Below are 20,512 nucleotides of genomic sequence, written 5' to 3' on the forward strand. Positions count from 1 at the left end.
GCGGAGAGCTCCTGCAAGGGGCCCACAGTGGTGCCAGCGGCAGGGGGTGGTGACCACCCACAGACGCTGCCAGCGCTCTCAGTGGTGGTGGGGGTGGCAAGTGGTAACCACCTACAGGTGCCACTGGCAGCGTTAGTGGTGCTTTTTGCAGGGAGTGCACATGCACCCACATGCACCCCCTACACGTTGCCAATGAATTGAGGTGACTCCTGTATGTTTTCCACATCCCTACTCTATTGAGGAAGGTGGGCATCATAACTACTTTTTTTTAAAGACATTTTTCGTGTTCCAAGCCAAATCAAGTCCAAATCCATGAGTCAGTCCAGAACCATATGTGGCCCTACAACTGGCAATCATCTTCCACCCCCACCAGGGCCTTCAGATATTTCCAAGTCTTTTGGCAAGCCTCCTACGTGCAGGCCCAAGCCCAGAGGTTCGCCTGCCCCCAAGTTTCCCCTGCCCTCAGCCATATGCCCACAGGAGCGAGCTAGGGAGAAGCCTTCCATTTACATCAAGTGGGCTTAAAGCCCCAACACCTTGGCGAGTACTAAGCCAACAGGAAGAGCCGTTATCCCCGAAAACTGCCTTCATGGACCCAGATACATGGCGTTTCCTACTTGATAAACCGTGGGCTTGGTTTCAAACCTGATCTCACGACCTTGGAGCACTCATTTCCTCGGACATTTGAGGCGATGTTGGCTTTCTGCACTGGGGTCCGCCTTCTTTCAGAGAGCCGGCTTCCGAGGCACAGGAAGATTCAGTGATCTCCACGGAGGAGCCTAGTAGTAGAAGTACACGGCCAGGCGGACACCAGCACCACGAGCCGCCCCGGTGTGTTGCCCCCTGGGGCGCAGGGCAGGGCAGGGGCCGGCGGCAGAGGCGGCGGCAGCAGGCGCGGGGGCTGCCCCGGGCGCTCCCGCTCACCTCGGCGACCTGCCCCGGCGGGCGGGGCCATGCAAATGAGCCGGGCGCTGATAGGAGGGGGCCGCCTCCCCTCCCCGCCCCGCCCGCTACAAAGGCTGCGAGCCCGGGGCTCGCGAGTGCAGCCGGGTGTCGGAGCGGCCAGCGGGAGCCGGGGCCTAGCTGGGCCCCTCGTTCGCCTTCGCAGCGCCTCGCCGCCCCTGCCCATAAGGCTATCGCTTTCCCACTTCAGCTACAGTGCTAGCTAAGTTGGGAAAGACCCACCATAGGCTGCCGTGTGCCCGCTGCTTCGGGCTCCTAGGCTCTGCCGGGGCTTGCGGGGACCCCAGCGGCGCGGGACTTGGCGGGGGGCTGCGCGCGGACGGACATGAGCCGGGCCGCGGAGCAGGCGAGCGGCCGGGGATGCTGCGGTCAGTACCACGGGGCAGGTAGCGGGGCAAAGACCAGCCAAGGCTGCGGGGACCGCGGTGCGACCCTCAGGCTGGCGGCGAGCTACACCCTGTGCAGGTCCTGGTGGTAGCCGCTAGCCCCTGGCTGGTTTGTGGGGAGGGATGCAGGGGGTGTCATGGGCTCTCCAGGCAGTAAAGGTGGTGCACAGCTACGTGCCACCTTTGCTCCTGTGGAGCGGCATCTTTCTCTGGGACTAGTCCAGCCAGAGGACTTGGTGCAGAGGCAGGTAAGATTGCTCTGATAGTCTTTGTTCCCTCCTGTTTGTCCCCTCTGGCAGAGCTCCTAAAGGGCAGTTCAGTGAACCACAGGGAGGGACTCGACAGAAGAAGTACGGTGCCCATCTGAGCAGCACATGCAGGCAAATCTGTTTGTGTCAATACATGGCTCTGTGATCCCACGATTGCTTGGGACGATCTTTCATTGGACCAGCTGCATAGCTGGCATGAAGGTAGACAAGCTTGCAAAAGAATGCAGGATGTTGTTTGTCAGGTCGTAGACTCATTGGATGATTAGACCGCTGACAGCCCTCAACTTTGTGTAGTCCATCATGCACCCGTAGCATCAAACTCTTAGTTGTAAAGAGAGGCAGGAGGTATGGACCAGCTGTGGACCACTGGTGAGCCACAGACCACCTTTTTGATCACTAGGGAGCTGACTTTAAAATGGCATAAAACTCATGTGTGCTAAAAAGTTGCAAAATTACTCTGTTCCTCTTCAGCATGTCTCCTTTTTCTTTTTTCTTCCCAACTTAGGCTCCTTGGTCACTTATTTTACATCTGCAAAGTTTCTTCTTTATCTTGGGCATGCACTGTCCACTTGGGTAAGTTTTAAAAAGTTGCACCATGTAGTGAAATAGTATTAATTTGCATTTTGATCCTTCTTCATGCTGTTTATATTTTAACAAGGAAAAAGGTGGTTCTGATTTGTCAGCAAAAACAGCAGAGTGCTGGGGGAGTGTTCTCGGTAACCTCCATGCTATCCAAAAGATGTGCTACACTGTGCTTGGCAGTATTCTAATAGAAGTGTAACATTCAGGAGTGTCCAACTCTGTTTCCTTATACATTGAGTAATACCTTACTCTCTGAGCAACCTTACTGAAACCAGTAAGGCTTGTTACAGACTAAGGTAATATTACAATTTCCTAAAGATTAGGAACAGTATGTGAGCCTTGCCCAAACAAAATATGTTTTGTAATGCAGTGACCTGGATCTAATAATTTGAAGGATTTGGTGAGAAGGTATAGTATACTTGGTATTCAGTAATGGGGCAATGGATCAATAGTAGCTCTTGCAGTTATTGGCATTCACTAACAAACCTCTGCTTTTTGGTACTACCATTTCCCCATTTTTTAATAAAATACTTGGTTGTTGAAACATTGTATATTTGGTCTCTTATAAAAAAAAAAAAAAAAAAAAAAAAAAAAAAAAAAGTCCTAAAACTGCAAAAGCATCTGTTATGCTGGGAAGTAGTTTTAGACATGGTTATCCTCAATTTTTATAAAGATATATGGAAAAAATAGGCCATAGTTTAAGAATAGAGAGAAATGTTACTTTTTTTTGAAGTGTGGTAATCTATTACCTTGTAAATAACTGATTTTAGTATTGGATTAATAAGGCTGTTAAACTCTTTAAAATAACTTCTTCCTCTAGAACTCCTTTGTTGCCTTGGTCTTCTGCTATATAAGCTTCTAAATGAGGGACTGCCTTGATGTGTGCGTTGTACAAAACTGAGCTTGGCTGCTGTTATGACTATAACATTGCACACCTAGTTCTTTGCAGTGTGTCACTGACTAAACAGAAGGGTCACAGTGCAATGTCTAATGGAAGGAAGTTTGGAGAAATATCAAACTTTTGTTTAAATAGGTAAAATACATTTTAGCAGTGGGTATTATCTTGCCCCAAAATCTTTTTTTCATAGAAACAAGGACTGTTCTGTCCCCAAAACCAAAAAGGCATGTCCATTCAGACCGAGATTCTGTCCTTCAGTTGTGTGGTGCCTTCCTCTGTGATTTGTCCCACTGAAATCAACAGTGGTACTCCCTACAGAGCAAGGTAAGATCTCTCAGCATGAGAGAGGGTGACGGGACTGGAACATGAAAACACTAGCTGCTCATTCTCCTTTAATATTTAGAGGTGTAGACAAATTCAGCAAAGCACTTCAGCTTGTGCTTGATTTTTATTATTAATCACATGCTGAAACATTTTGTTGAACTGTTGCCTTTGATACCCCTTATTGCCTCTTGCCAGTTCAGCAGTTAATGGGGCTGAATGAATGAACGCTTTCCTCCCGTTTGGTTTCTGTGGTCTTGGTTTGTGGCTGAACACTTCACACATACCTTGGTTGTACCTGTAGGTGGAAGACCACATGGGAATTCTGAATGCTAAGTAACAATGAGGCCTGGGATTGTTAAATTTCAGAGATCAAACCACATTTGGTTTGGTGGTAGGCATATGGTAATATGTGAGTAATAGAAAAAATAAAAGCTACTTAAAGAATGCTTAGATTTAAGTAGTATAACTTTTCATGAAGAAAGAGGTTTCAGTTCCCTAATGATGGATCTCAAGAAGAACAGGATAAAGCCTCTTGAAGTGAGCTGTCTATCTTGTAAGGGTACATTTTACTATTAAAACTTCTTGAGTCCTAGTGTAGCTTAAAGCATAATTGTTCTGTAACTGCTTATTTATAATTCAGCTATGTTTTCTGCCACTAACAGATAATCTCTGCTTGGCAATTAAAAAAAAATCAGTTTTAAAAACAAATAGCCTCAGATTCTTCCAGATTAGCTAGGTACATGCAAATTTATTCTGACCCAAGTACTCTTGGTGAAGTTACTTGGCCATGATGAAGTCTAACTGCTGATCCTGCATCAGTTTTTTGTCTTTTTTAATTAATAGTAGTATTAGAGTTAGGTTTGAGCTATGACGGTCCAGGAATTACTTGAGAGGCAAGGATTTTTTGGGGTATTGGACGAACTGCATGGTTGGGATAAGGTTAGATAAACTTTTGAATGCAAGATATCCATCATCAGCTCACTTCTTCTGATCAATATTGCAGTGTGTATGAGATTTACATTATTGCATTAATGAAGCTAACAGAGGTTCATACAGCATAATACAGATGTAAAGAACCAACAAGAGAAGGTTGTACTTTGTGTATATTTGGGTTACTTGCTGATGACAAGGTGGTGCCCTGTGGAAACTGAGTGAAATACTGTGTAGACTAAAGTCAATAGGACATTGCCTTTGACTTCTGTAGGGCTCAGATTTCTTTTATCTTAAGTATAATGGCTATCAGTGCTGACTACTTTCCTTTTTTAATGAAATTTTGTAATTTTTTTTCTATCTAGCTACATCCAAACAAGCAAAGCTTTGCAGCATAGATCCCTTTTAGTGATTTTTTTTTTTTTTTCTTTTGCATCAGTTTCTTATTTTAATAAACAAGTAAATAGACTATCCAGGTTCTATGGTTAGATGATGACTCATTTATAAGTGAAATTTGACCAGGGAGTAGTTTGAATCTCATGGGATTTTACTGATCCTTAAAATCGGGAGAATACATAAACTTATTCTTCTGTGACTGTTATAGAGGAAACTTTGATTTAAGTTTTACGAAAGTAAACTCGGTTGTTAAGTTAGTCATCAAGTAGGGTCAGGAGTTGGAGGAGAACTTCATTTTGACATAGAAAACATTTAATTTTATTTCAGCCTCATTGGGTTCTGATTCTGACAGCTCTCACAGGGAATGGCATAAATGAGTTTACATTTATGAGTGTTTGCAGAATGGGAAACTCCTCAGTGTACATGCTTAGTAAAAGCCAAAGGCCAGATTCTACAGTGAGTGTAAGGAGTGTACATGTATGCTACTGTTACTTCAGTGTACTTCTATATGCTTTCACCAGCTATTATTATGGACCCAAATACAGTGTGACTACTTATGCTTTTTTTCCCTTTACTGGCTTGCCTAACTTATGACAAGCTTTTGCTGTTAGTTCCAGTAGATCTTGGTGCATTCTTAGTGCATCTTGAAATATTATGCATTTCAAGTCCTTACCATAGTTTTATTAGCTGTACTGCATAGCACTGCTTCTTTAAGAGGATACTCAAAGGAAGAAAACATTTCAAATGGTTTTAAGGGTGGTGTGGTGCCTGGTGCCTATGTGAGGAGGTAAGCAGTATCCTCTCCATGTTCATCATCCTGTACCTACCCTGGTATCCCGCTGACAAGCATCTTCTGCAGTCATTCCTGATGCTAGCCAACTCTCCACCCCAGCTCCCTGACCCTCTGCCCCCACCAACCTCTCTCCAACACTGGCAGCATCTCTGCCAACTGCTAGCATGCTGTGATTAAAGATGGGTAGGCAGACACTCACCAGAAGAGCCCTACTTTCCAACCCAGCTTGCCTCTTCTTTCTCCCATGAGTTTGGGGCCAGCTAGAGGGGCCTGGAAGGCTGGTGGCTCCAGTCTCCAGTGTGCAATGCTTTAAGAGTATTTTTTACTTAGTCATTTAGAAAATGTGCTGAAAGATTCCTTGAAGAAAACATTTTAATCTCTAACGTTTAGTGCTTAAATGAAATATTATTAGGTTCTTGCACTTGGCCTTGTAACAAGGCTGTGAGAGAAGTAAACCTCTTGCATGGACTCTGAGGCATGCAATAATGCTTCTTTCTTATTTTGTATTGAGCTTCATGTGGATGAGGTGATGTAAAAAGCAGAGTTGGCAACACCCTGTAATTTAGGATTTGATTATAGGGGAGGCAGTTTTGTATTTGTTGCACATTCAAACTTTGCAATTATTTGTATGTTCAAGAAGCATGGATTAGGCACAGGTTGACACTACAACAATACATTCAGAAAATGAGGGTGAAATCCAGGTTCTAGTCAAGTCAAAGGCAAGACCAAGTAGTGTATCAAAGATTCAAAAGATTTGAAAGGACTACAGTTTCTTTTTGCAGAGGACAGGATAGATATGCAGCTTTTATAGACTAAATAAGATTCGTAGAGCATAAGTTTTCATGAACATGAGTTCAAAAGTGTATATGTTTTCATGCTTTCTCTCCCTTTCTCATTATTTTTATATGTAATATAAAAATAGATACTGGTTAGTCCTTACAGTGCATATCTACCCTGCCTTCTGCTTGACTTCAGATTAACACTACTAACTACCTTTCTGCTAAGGTTTTTTGCTTCAGAGAATCAGTGAGTTTTAAGAAAGTAAGGATGGAAGCATAATGCATGAAAGTCAGGAGTGAGAATATCGTATTCTCTCAAATGGGAAGGAAAAAACAAGAATGAAATTACAGTGCAACAGAAACACTGTTCTGTTCCGGTTAATAATGGTTTCTAGACATTACTTGGAGTTGAAATGTTGGTTTTTTTTTTTAGACGGAAATGTTGTTCAAAGTTGATATTGTCTCTCTGAACTTGCACAGCTGGAGTTCATAACAAACAGTCTGCTTCATTCATGTGAGACAAAAGCTTCAAAGGTGGAACAAAGTTTTTTTTGTATAATTTTAAAAGCACTGGGTCTGGTGAGGTTAAAACCACTATAGGCAATAGTTGGAGTGTTCTGTAGCGGGAGAATTCATACACAAGTTAACAGTTCTGGAGTCATGTACAGAACTTGACCCATAATATGACCATAGAAAAAATTACATTCTATGATGCATCAGGATGAGACACTAAGGCTAGGGACAGACATTCAAAAAGCTTGAGCCTGAATTGATTCAGTCTTTGCAGGTTAGTCTAACCTGGCTAGGCTGAACCAGTTTGTAATTGTACAGACATCCCCTCTGGACTGAAGAAAAGCAAGCATATGCCTGTAGTGGCTCAGGCTAGAAGTTGGAGGTGCTAGTGTTTATCAACCCATCAAGAAGACAAAAGCCTTTCTCATTAATTCGAGCTCTTTTAGCTCCAAAAGGCCCTAAGCAGACACTGTCCTGTCCACCTTACCTAGACACCTCTCAGCATAAGCTGGCATACCACATGCTGGCTATGGTCCATGCTGTGGCAGAGGGGAGGTGGGGTTGGGGGCATGAGGCAGGAAGAAGCTAGGCAGATCCGGCTGTCTCTGCAGCTCCAGCCAGAGAGTGGAGGGGAGGAGCCAGCATAGCTCCCTGGAGCAGAGAGCCCTGCCCAGGGCTGCAAAGCATCTGGGATGCAGAGGACTCTGGTTTAAGTTAAACTAGGAAGAGGTCTGGGACAGACATTGCATAAACTAGTTTAACCCGAATCAGGTTAAGTCTGATACTACATTCAACTAGGCTTATCTCAAACTAGTTTCAGCCATTTTCAAACTAGCTTATGTGCACTGAATGTCTGTTCTGTTACAGGTTTAAACTAGTTTCTGATCACTTAAATTGGTTTATTTGTAATGTCTGTCTCTAGCCTAATTGGGCACTAATCTAGACACAAGCAAGGTTTGTGCACAGAATGGTGACATGATTGGGTTTTTATTAGTATGTGAGTATTTGTGTGGTTATCCTGATGAGACATGAAAATGTATTAACGTGATATCAAAATGTAAATAATGATCTATTTATTTATTTCCCCTCTCTATTAAAGGGAGATCGGATGTGGCATTTTGCAGTGTCTGTCTTTCTGGTTGAACTTTATGGAAACAGCTTGCTTTTGACTGCAGTCTATGGACTGGTTGTGGCAGGATCAGTCCTTCTTTTGGGAGCCATTATTGGAGACTGGGTGGACAAGAACTCAAGGCTTAAAGGTCAGCAACCTCAGTATCTAGTTTACAGATGACCAACATCTGTCAAAAGGGGAAGTTAGGCGAAATAGGAGTTGGCATGTAGCATGCTATAAAGACTCCTTATATTAAATATGAGATCAGGCTTGCTCACATTCTGTTTTATCTTTTATCTGTTCCTTACTGAGGCCAAACTCCTACTGTAACTAGATGGAGAGAGACAACAATGAAACCTGTAAATTTTGCCTAAGAACAACAGATTCGGTTCCCTGGAATCTAATAACCTAACTTCATTGTTACTGGCTCTTCCTTTTGTCAGCCACATCTGCGCATCTTGCAGCTGCTTATTTGCTCTGCTAACTTTAAATGCTAATGTGTGTTCTTAGTTACCTTTTAATTTTCTAATAGTGCATTTTCATTCTTAAGTAATCTAGCTACTAGTTTAAAAATAGTTCTAAATACACGGCTTACACAATAATGCTTGCTTCCGTTAAAAATGATTACTAAGTGTTTTTTCTACTGCCTGCTTTTTAAAAACAGTGTCAGTATTTAAATAGCTGGGATTTGTTTTGAAGTGTAGATGAATGGAAGAAATACCTATTTATGTTGCATTACATCATTAGGTTAAGGAAATCACGAAAAAGCTGGATTTGACTTTAGGTATAGAGTACAAGACTACAGTTGAGTCAAAGCACTACATAACACTAAATCTCTGCACATGAAAATATTCTACTTTGTAAATAAACTCTTTAAAAGAAAATGTGTGAGAACACTCATATTTGCATAGTAGGTAGCTGTACATCATTTGTACTAAAAACCTAGGACTTTATTTTATTTTATTTTTTTTACCTGAAATAGTGGCCCAGACATCCTTGGTTGTACAGAATGCATCTGTCATCTTATGTGGTATCATCTTGATGCTTGTCTTCCTGTTTAAGGCTCAGCTTTTGACCTTATACCATGGATGGCTTCTTGTAAGTGCTCAACTGTTAATATTTCTTATGTCTGTGATAAGGAAGTGTTTGGTTTGAGGGAGGAAAGAAGTGAGGAACGTTTACATTTTCCCCCCCCACCATCTCAAACTATTTTCATGTATCCTCTATAGAATTAAAAAGGCAAATAAAACTATTGTTGGTATCATAACAATTAATAGCTTAATACAGGTCTAGTGACCATAGCAGTGAATGACTCTAACAATGATCATAAGGGACTATGGCTTCCTTGTTTAAGATGTAAGAAGAGATATTTTGTGGTCTTAAAATTGGTGAAATTTTAGCACCCTTAAACTCAATGGTAAAACTCCACAGATTCCAGTGGTGCTATGGATTTCACTTGCAGAACCACATCCTGACTTCAGGAACTATGAACTGGTAGCTCTATTGACAGAATGTGCGTTGTTTGTGTTTGTTTTTGTTTTGTTCCCCCCTCATTTCCTTCCCTTGCACCCATGGATATCAGTGGAGTCAAAGGATGCCTTGCCAGTAGTGCCAGATCAGGTAGATTTAACTCCATTTCTTGTTTGTTGAAGACGAGTGATTTATAAAACCAAAACCCATCATTTAAACAAGAATTATTATTGTCCTATCTGAATAATAATATGCATGCAAAACATTTACAATGTAAAATGCTCTAATTTGGGTTGTAAGAAAAAATGGTGGTGATGTCTTTGGTCCATCATTTTATTCATGCTTTATTTCCATTTCCCTAGACTCTCTGCTACATCCTGGTCATCACAATAGCAAACATTGCCAATTTGGCCAGTACTGCCACAGCAATTACAATTCAAAGAGACTGGATTGTTGTAGTTGCAGGTGAAGACAGAAGCAGATTGGCAGGTGAAACATGCTTTTCATTATCTTGAAATGTTTTACTATGTGATATTGATTGTGCAGTTACAATTTTACTTTGCACTCAGCACATTTTTCTGTGTTCCAGGAGTTGCAAGGGAACAACAGTTTAAAAGGGCAGTTCTTTCCCTTCTCTATTCCTGACTCTGTTTAAAAAAGATTAGAAGTGACTGTTGTAAAATTCTGATTACCTTGTAGCTGACTAGCCATAAAACTGTCATCTTTTTTTTTTAATCCAACTTGTTACATTGTCAGGGAACACCTGTTTTTGTTTTGTTTTTTTTAACAAAGTATGTAGTTTTTTCCATCTAATGATCTGTGATATTCCCATGTGACCTTGTATCTTTCAGGGCTAGATCTAATAAAGAACTGAGGCACTGAAATGCCTAACTTTTCTAGGCTCCTAATCCCAGAGTAGAATACAGAACCTTGTGCTAGCTGCATGGCCTGGATAGTGCATGGAGAGAATTAGAATAAGATTTAAGGCTAGCCAATAAGAAAAAGCTGAATAAAAAGATGTCTGCAGTCCTACCTTCCTGAGACTCCGGTGCTTTCCTTAAAGTTTCAAGGTGGCACTGCCATCCACTTGACAACTACAGCCCTCAAACCCTGTCCTAAAGCTAAGCACCAATTTCTCTCTCATAACTCAGGAAGGCTTAGTCTCTTCTTTTAAAACAGAACTGGAAGTAGTGAGCTTCTATTTTAACAACTGTATTATTATGTAAAATAAATGAATGGTTCTGGGATCAGACCAGTAGTGTAACTGAAAGGGGTGATGGGGTCAGCAGCCATGGGTGCTGCGCTTGTTGCAAGGGTAGAAGGAGGGTGCAGAAGCAGCTATTGCCACAATTGGTGTGGGAGGAGCCAGTTCTAATTTGGCACAGATCTGCCCTGCTATGACTGTTGAGGACTGCCTATTGGTTAGGACACTCATGGGGAAAAGGCTTTGGAGTATTGCTCACTCTCCCTGGAGCATTGATTCTGGAACTCTTTCTGCTTAGTGGAATGGCTTCAAGACCAGGCTGTTCATGCAGAAGAGATGCTGCCTGAGCCTGCTAGGATGTGTTCAGCAGGCTCTGAGACTGACAACAGCCCAGTTGGCAGACTTGGGGAAAGGGATGGCTAGTTCCCGGATTGCCTTGCACTCACCTCATGCTTATGCCCACTCATGCCCTATCAATAGTGGGGCAGTTCTGAGCCACAGGCCCATAGGGTTATATGCATTTGCATGAACTCTTAAAGTCAAACCAAGACATCTATGGAGTTGGATAGCAGCTGAGCAGAAGTTTTCAAGGTGGTAGTTTTTGAATTAAGGTGCCTACATTTTGCCTAATGCTCTTTTGTTTTCCTTATTCTTTAGTCCATGCATTTACTGTCAAAAGTGTTATTGATTTAAGGGAATGCCATATTTGCCAAACATCAAAGAAATTACTCTAGTAATTTAAAAAAAAAAAAAGTACACAACTCTGGCATTTCACTTCCCAAAATACAAACTACTTCTGGTTTTTTTTTTTTTTATCTTGTCTTTGTAGTGTTTTCTTTGCATTTCCTTTTGTTAGAGCAGTATTAGAGTTTAATTTTATGAGTTCATACACTTAACATTGATGGAAAGAATTTTCTATCCTTTGCAGAAGTTTTAAAACTTTAATGCTTCTTGTTTAATATTTATTATGACTATTTAATTTGGCAAATCACACTTCTTTTGCATGTCACCTGATACTGAGGGAGCAACAAGTTTTTGAAGAAAGCTATCTTGCCTACATTATACCTTTCTGTGGGCACATCAACACATGCTTTAACATGCGCTAGCCTGTTTTAATGTGCACTAAAGTGTTATACCGCCCCCCCCGTTGGCTCTTATACACATACAGGGAGGCTGCTAGGATGGGCTGTAATTATAGTGTGTTGGAGCAGACTCAATTAATAGTGTCTGCTGGAGTATGGTAATTACCCCACTTCAGCAGATTCCAGTGTCACTTGTATTGGTGTCCCTGCACTTAAAAATGGCAGCAGGGGGCTTTGAACTAAAATTTGTTCGAGCTCTAGTTCAAAGCACCCTGCTGCCATTTTTCAGCGTGGGGATGCTGATACATGTGATGTACTTTTAAGTAGTGAGGCTCTCAGAGCTGCGCTAATTAAGGTGCCACCCCTGCCTCCCAGAGCGCATCTATAACTCCTGTTTTTGTTTGTTTGTTTTTGATTTCAAAGCATTTAAATGCATTAAAATAGGTGAATGTGCCTTTTCTAGTACCTCTGAATGGAGGTACTAGATTTAATGTCCATTACCTAAAGCACATTAATGAACGTGTAGATATGCCTGTCTCTCTTAAATTCAGACTGACATAACATCATACTATCATTATATTTTTGTACTTTGAAATTATAAAACAGGTCTCTAATGCAGTTGAGGGGTTGTTTTTTGTTTTTTGTGTGTGTTTATGTGGTTAGTTGGGTTTTTTTTGAAACCATCATGGCTAACATCTCAAATTTCCCAGAAAAGACTGTATGCATCTGTTGTTCTTAAAACCTCTATAGCCTAAACAAAATAGGGACATTTTTGGAAAAAAAGGTCTGAACAACATTGTCTTCTGTATTATGCTTAATATAAAATGTTAGAATGGTCAAGGGATTTGTGACCACTGTTGTCTTCAAAAGGCATATGAATGGATATAGGTTTCTCAAAGAAAAAAATAAGTTAGCAGAATGATCAATAAAATTTACTCTGGTTTCTTGTTCCTCACAAATGTCTGATGGTTCTTTCTATCCATCTTTTCTTTCTGTGTGGTTTCTCCTGGGTAACCTTGGGAGTAGGGGGAAAAAATATGCTACTCACAAGCAATTTGAGTAGAGAGAAGTGGTTAGCTGTGTTAATCTGCTATGATGAAGTAGCTTCTGATGAAGTAAGCTGCCTATTTTCATAATGTACATATTTTTTACTGAGTTAGTGTCTACAGTGCCCCCCTGCCCTGCCTTTTTAAGCAACTCCATGAAATTAAGCCTCATCCATTTTAAGATGTCAAAAAAACTTCTCGACAAATAAGGTGTGCAGATTTTCATAATACATTTCCTTTCTTTCATGCCTTGATTATCTGTGAAATATTTTATACTTGGCTCTAGACATGAAAGCTAAGTACAGAAGTCAGAAAGCCCAAAGCTTATTGGTTCAATTATGCAGCTTAGACTAACCTGCAAAGATTGAATCAAGTGAACAGATGTTCACATTGAACCAATAAGCAAGGGAACAGACATTTTGATTCTGGAAATGCAGCCATATATTTGCAGTGTTCCAGGCCAGAAGCTGGGGGATGCACACCTTCCTGCTTCACTGGACCAGACAGTTTGGGCCAAGGCTAGCCCGCTTACCCTGCAAGGTGGAGTGAGGGTTTCTGGGAAGCTGCAAAGCATCCTGGGATGCTGGTGGACTGTGAGTTAACTTGAGCCTAGAGGGGATCTTGGATAGATTTAATAAACCGATTTTTAACTTAAATCAGTTAAGTCTGATATTCCATTCATCCAGGTTTACTTTAAACTGGTTTCAGCCATTTTGAAAGTGGTTGATGTGCACTAAACTTCTGTTGTGTTACAGATTTGAACTGGTTTCTGATCTCTTATACTGGTTTATGTGTAATTTTATTCTCTTGGGCTAGGGACAGATTCAACAATGCATTGAATGAACAGGAGCAGTTCCAGGAAAATGTCTCCCACGTTATTTTACACTTATCTCTCACTTTTAAATCTTTCTCTGCAGCTTTTAAAGCCTGGATTTAGAAAGAGACCATGATTTTAAGCATCCACATTTAAACACCTAAGTACATGGCTTGTTTTGAATAGGAAGAGCTGAACACCTACCAGCTTCCATTAAATGCAGAACAACCCTCAGTTGCTGATTAAATTGTAGCAGTTTGAGGTGGGGGAGGGGTGAGGTAGATGGGATTAGCAGCAAGATGGGAACCATGAGCTTGTATTAGGGGCCACTCCCTCATGTTTCCAGACTAAATGTAGAACAGGAAAGGAGAGAGGACTTTGCTCATTAAAGTTGTGAAATGATTGATGACCACTATAGGCAGTATGCCTCAGTAAGGAAACTTGAAACCAAACCAAAGGTCTGCTGCTATCTAAGTAGGTGTTTGGTCATCCATAATTTCAGAGGTGAATAAGGTGGGCAAGAAATATGTGATTCAGTACTGTACAGATAACTTTAGAAACAACACTCATCCATTACAGGAACATATTAGGGTGTTATCCTTTGGACATACGACACTCCCACTAGTTTCAGAGGGGTTGCGTATGGGCACCATGATGGAATCAAGCTGTATCTACAACAAGTGTATAGTGACATTTTATGAAATCAATAATCCATGATTTCCCTTTCATGGATTAACACACTTCCACTTTTTAGTATTTCCAAACCTGCAAGACTGATCCTAAGCAAGTCCGACAAATGGGAATTTATTTCGTGAACTTCCATAATGGTTCCAAAAACATATAATTGATCTGTATTTAGTAAAAATTGTTGGTACATAGACTTCTGTATTACTACCTAGTATATAGTTTGGCCAAACTGTAGATCCAGTGAAATTTGATGGGAGTTTTGCCATTGGCCTTATATGAACCAGGCTTTGGTTTGTGTGTGAAATCTAATTGGGAATTAAAGCTACCATACTGTCTTACATATAAATCAACTGCTAGAAATTTGGGGGGGAGGGTTTTATAAATGAGGAAATACAGTAATAGCAGTTTCCGCAGTGAAAGTAATGTTGCATGTTCTCCACATGAAACAGCACAACGAGCATTCTGGGCTCCTTAGCTGTTGTTACTTGGTTATTTACTGCTACTTGCTTGTACTTCCTTGAAATGGCTTTCAAGATATATCCTCAAAATATAGGCAAGTAGCAGTAACTGAATAAAAAGTGTCTACCTTTTTAAGGGAATACCATATCTGCAGAACATCAGAAAGAGATCAACTCTTCTGGTAGCTTAAAAAACCCTCCAAAATACAAACTACCTTTTTTAGTTTTTTATTTTGTCTTTACAGTATTTACTTTGCAATTTCTTTGTAGAGCAATATTATAGTTTAACTTGGTTCATACACACGAACTATTGAAATATATTTTTTCCCTTCTACCTTTCAAAAATAAGGTGCACATCTTATTCTGGGGCATGTTGTATGCAAGAAAATATGGTGGTATTTCCACTCTAATATGAACATTTGTATCTGACAGATATGAACGCTACAGTACGAAGAATTGACCAATTGACCAATATCTTGGCGCCATTGGCAGTTGGTCAGATAATGACCTTTGGCTCTCCAGTGATTGGCTGTGGATTTATATCTGGCTGGAACCTGTTCTCCATGTGTGTTGAGTATCTACTCCTGTGGAAAGTTTACCAGAAAACCCCTGCTCTAGCTCTCAAATCTATTTCAAAAGTTGAGGAAACTGAACTGAAACAACTGAATTTGCAGAAAGGTACTAGAACTACTCCCCCCCCCCCCCCAATCAGACTCACTAAACAATACTGTGAGCTGTTCATTTTGGATTTACTTTCCTATAGACTACTTTGCTTTTTTGAAGGCTTTGTTGTTTTTTTCACTCCCCAGTTTTAAGGGTTTTTTGCTCTGTTTTATTTTTAGATGTAGTTAGCCTAAGCTTTGCTGCCATGTCCAACACTTGCAGGCATGTGTGGTTTGTGAGGCCATAAACCTCTTTCTGGTACCACAAACCACATGCATTGCACATTAAACCATGTGTGGCGCTGCTAAGTTTGCAGCGCAGGTGCAAAATTTGCTACTGGGGTTTTCCAGTAGCAAAATAAACCCTGGGGGGGGGAAAAGTGGTACAAAGCATGCAAAATTAGTGTGTGCTGGGGCAAACGTGGAGATGGAGGAGTATACTGCAGAGCTCTGTGGCTGGCTGGGACAGAGTGTGCCTTGTGATTAGGAACAGGCATCCCTGGGCTGACTGCTCCCCTGTTATGTGCTGGTCCCTGGTTGGCTGGGGTGCAGTGTGCCTCAGCACAGGAGCTGCCTTCTGGCTAGCCCCTCACTGAGACACCCTATATCCCAGCTAGCTACCTGCCCTGCCCCCCCCCCCCCCCCAGCACATGGAGCCTGGCTGGGAGCCAGGATGAGCTTGAATGAAATCAAGAAGATTGAGGATTCCAGCTCTAGTACAGGTTCTCTCTGGTTTAAATGTATCAAACTTCTTTGCCTTAGTTTCTTTATTCATTGCATGGGGAATAATATTTACAAACTAATTAAGTTCCCCACATTTGATGGAGAAAGCAAATTAAGTGCTTTGAACATGAAACCCCCTCAGAAGTGCTTAACCAAATGATGAAATAAGTTATTTCTTCACAAACAATTGCTTAAAGTATTCAGTGTTATCAGGAAGCCAAATGCAAGAACAGAGTAGTTTGCATGGGTCTCATCAGTTTAATGAGGTGCAGTTTAAATAGGTAAAGATTAGCATTACTACCTAGTTTCATTGTTCCAGAGTAGAGTTTTATAGGCATGGGTAGAATGAGAAATACTACAGTCATTTTAACAAAGCTGATTTTGTAATTTAATTAACCAGAAGAAACTTAATTGATGGAATTAACAGACAACCCTCTCTTCAATGGAAGATGCTTCACTTCTCTCTTTTTTAAATCCAAAGAACACAATGCTTTATGGCTTTTATGCTGTGTGTCGTCTTGCAGAAAAGCGGTTAACAGTTTTGTTTCTGTTCACAGATAGCGAACTGAAGCCCACTGAAGGAGTGCAGTTAATAGTTGACAAAGACATAGCGGTTGTTGAGCCCCAGCAAGAGAAGAAAATCGGCTGTAGTTCCCGGATTGCTGAACCTTTCATCACCTTTCGTGATGGATGGGTTGCATACTACAACCAATCCGTGTTTCTTGCAGGCATGGGCCTTGCATTCCTTTATATGACTGTACTGGGCTTTGATTGCATTACTACAGGCTATGCATACACTCAGGGTTTGAGTGGCTCTGTACTAAGTCTTCTGATGGGGGCTTCAGCCCTAACTGGAATCATGGGAACAGTAGCTTTCACCTGGCTCCGTCGCAAATGTGGCCTGGTTCGCACAGGTCTTATCTCAGGAATAGCCCAGTTTTCTTGCTTGGTCTTATGTGTGTTCTCTGTGTTCATGCCTGGAAGTCCTTTGGATTTGACTGTTTCCCCATTTGCTGACCTCAGTGCCAGATTATCTAACAATGAACCATTGCCTGAGATTGCATCTCCACTTGATCAGTCTGATATGTCCTTTACAGCTGGAATTTCCTACTTGATAAACGGGTCTATTCCTGCTAACAATGACCCAGAGATGAGTCCTGAGTCTGTGCCTCTAATCTCTGTTAGTCTTCTGTTTGCAGGAGTCATTGCTGCTAGAATTGGTAAGTAATGTCTATCTACAAGTCTGATTCATTATTTTTAATGCTAGTAATTGTAGAACCTTTCTACTGAACCCAAGCTCTGTTCCTCCTTATCTATCCTGCCAACTCAAATTCATTATGGGTTGGGAGAGAAATAAACTCTTAATATTCTACTATGTTTACAAAGGATATTTAATAATGTTATGAAGGAGTTGGGTATTATCAAACTTTAAAAGCTACATGTTAAATTGAAATCGAATTTAAATGCTGCATGTTGGATAATATTTAATTAGATGTTTTGAGGTATTTCCACATGTTCTAGTAGTTAACAACTTGACAGATTGAAAGGGCAAAACAATCCTTGCATGAATAAAACAATGTAACCATCATACATCTGCTAATGCTCTTATGGCTGCTCTGTAGTCATTCTGCTGAATTTTGCAGGGACAAGAAATATTTGATTTGTATGCTTTAGACATACTTGTAAAAGAAATATTTAAAACATAATTATTAACACACTTTATAGGGCACAGAAGTCACCCTTGAGTAAAGAATTTCTAAATCTTTGGGTACAGTCAATATAACACATTTTAAATGCCTCCTTAATTTTATTTTATAAGAAAAATGGTCATGCACAAGCTTTTTGCACAAAATATTTTGAGTAGTCTTTCTTGGGGAATTAAAAAATTTATTTTGCTTGGCTTAATTTATTATGGTGTCCAATTTGGTAGATTTCTATACTTTCACTAATAAGAGAGATCTGTAGAGTGCATCAGTAGCATGTTTCATTATTGTTGTACTAGTTCTTGCTATCCACAGAAATATGATAAAGGGCCAAAATCTGCTCTTGCTTACACTGGTGTGAAATCCATTCAAAGCAAATGAGAGAACGGTTTGGTCAAAATTTGTTTTAGATGTTGAGACAATGAGCACTAAATTGAGTGTAACAGTGTGCTTGTGTAAAAACAAACAAATGAACAAAAAAAAAACCCCTTGGGGAAAACTTAAAGTTTCTGCAAAGATAATTAAGTTTGCTCCCCCCCCCTTCCCCCCACCAACTCTTTTCTTTCTGTTTTTCTTTACAGGTCTTTGGTCCTTTGATTTAACTGTCACACAATTGCTCCAAGAAAATGTGATAGAGTCTGAAAGAGGCATTATAAATGGTGTCCAGAACTCCATGAATTACCTTCTTGATCTGCTGCATTTTATCATGGTCATCTTGGCCCCCAACCCTGAAGCTTTTGGCTTACTAGTGCTTATTTCTGTGTCCTTTGTTGCAATGGGCCATATCATGTACTTCAGATTTGCTCAAAAAACCTTGGGGAAGCAGCTCTTTGTTTGCAGCACTCCTGATCCTAAAGCAGCCTCCCCCAATTCACCATCTTGTAATGCATCTACAGTTTAGGTGGTTCAAAATACTGCCATCCTGTTCTTCAGCACAACATTTTAATGTTTCCAATTGCATGATTGGAAGGCAAAATAAGATGCTTTGCTGCATTTTAGCATATGCATAGCTCACTCACTTAAAGGGAGCCCTCCTAAAGAGCTAAGTGTGCCCAGCCAAACATCTACCCACCTATGTTTCCAGTTTTGAGTTTAAAGGAAACTAATCTCATTATGTCTCAGAGTTGTGCTTTCTGGTGTAACTCTGGTGACTTTTTTTTAAATTTATTTATGAATGTAGCAAATATTTTTATCAACATTATAACTTTTTAATTTAACCATCTTTAACCTTGATATAGCTGACAGTGGCATAAATATAGACACTTCAGTGGGTGTGTATACCTGGTCTACTGTAGAATTCCAAGTAATTTGTCCATTGGTTAAGATGGTTTTTGTTCATTAGCTTAGACAAAGCTTGACTTTTTTGCTTTCTCTATACCCTGTTGTGCCACATTAAAGGACTGGATGATGTTTTCATAAACTAACAGGCTGGGTAAATGGTGTATTTTTGTAGCAATGTGATATTTGCCTAAAATATGTTCTTGCTTTCATGTTTTGGTTTTAACTTTTGTAGAAAGATCCTTACAGTTTTTGCTTATTCATTAATTAGAACAGTGTCAAGTGTAAAATTATGACACACATAGCACTTAATTAAATTAAGTCTAAGAAGAAGCTATAAATGTAACGTAACATTGTGAAGCATGGCTTTTCTATTGAGAACAGCAGATATATTGAGAACATTTGATGTAACAGATAGTGTTAAGGGTCAGAAAGGTAAGACAGACACTAAATTTATAGCAAATTTTGTGAAATTTGTCTAATAAGCAGTTTGTGTCTTTTTAAACTATAGCCATTAGTGGTTTGCTTTTTGTTTTTTGTTTTTAAAAAGCCCTACTGAAGCCTGGTATATTAGAATTTATTTCTTAATGGAAGCTAAACGATGTAATGAATATGTGGACTACTTAAGACCTATGAATATTTTAAAAGTATTTTTCTTCTACTTTTTTAAACTTTTTAGAAGTTTGTATTTTTGAATCACTGGGTGGGGAGGGGGAAAGGAAGAAGCCCAAGACTATGTGATCTTTTAAAGTAACTTTAGAAGAGCAGTGGGGAATGATGTTTATTATTAATATTATTATTTTGAAAAAAGCCATTTTGCATTATTTTATGGTGGGTGGGCACAGATGCAGTGCTTTTACGTTAACCATTTATGCACTTTTATGGAAACTACAGTAATGTTGCTATAAGCACTTTGCTTTTCAATGGAGATGAATCTTCTTTAGTATTCTGAGTTTTCCTATATGACAATGTGATTTTTTTTTTTTAAATTGTAATACATCTTTGTAAAATATTTGTTGGGAAAAATATAAATATTTTTCACATGTTGCTTGCCTTTTGTCTTTAAGGGTTTTGGGGAGGGAAGCAGGAGGATTGGACACTGTGGGTTTCTTTTAATTGTTGATATTTATTATTATATTTGTTGGCAGACTACAATATTAATATAATTGGGTATAACTCTACTAAAGTTAAAGGCATTATCCCATCATTGAATCTGTTTCTTTTAAAATGGTAATGATTCAGCTGTACCTAGGTTTAAATAGATTGTAATACTTTAACAGCTCTTGGCTTCAGAAACTATTTTGTAAAAGAAATCAAAAGTAAATTACAGGACTCCAGCATCAAATCTAGCTTAATTTTGAGGGCTACTAAATGATTATTGGTAACTGTCTAGTTTTTCCTCTGCTATGGGACAAACATTAATCACTATTTGAGTCTTCAC

The 20,512-nt window shown here is 40.1% G+C and overlaps 1 protein-coding gene across 3 annotated transcripts; it reads left to right on the top strand.

Moving 5' to 3' along the window:
* Positions 1-1,021: 1,021 nt before the first annotated feature.
* On the top strand, positions 1,022-20,114 carry SLC40A1 (solute carrier family 40 member 1). Of its 3 annotated transcripts, XM_090045260.1 has the most exons (8): positions 1,022-1,331; positions 2,124-2,191; positions 7,933-8,092; positions 8,927-9,042; positions 9,777-9,903; positions 15,138-15,383; positions 16,648-17,310; positions 18,375-20,114. In XM_090045260.1, exons 1-8 carry the CDS (start codon positions 1,289-1,291, stop codon positions 18,692-18,694), a joined length of 1,743 nt encoding a protein of 580 aa, XP_089901386.1. In that variant the 5' UTR covers positions 1,022-1,288; the 3' UTR covers positions 18,695-20,114. The 3 variants fall into 3 exon arrangements, with proteins under 3 accessions (XP_089901386.1, XP_089901387.1, XP_089901388.1); XM_090045261.1 differs by lacking the exon at positions 7,933-8,092; XM_090045262.1 differs by lacking the exons at positions 7,933-8,092; positions 8,927-9,042.
* The last annotated feature ends 398 nt before the right edge of the window (positions 20,115-20,512 follow it).

The sequence above is a fragment of the Crocodylus siamensis genome, chromosome 4 (genome assembly GCF_052110815.1).
Source record: "Crocodylus siamensis isolate JL-2025a chromosome 4, ASM5211081v1, whole genome shotgun sequence".
Classification (NCBI taxonomy): Eukaryota; Metazoa; Chordata; order Crocodylia; family Crocodylidae; genus Crocodylus; species Crocodylus siamensis.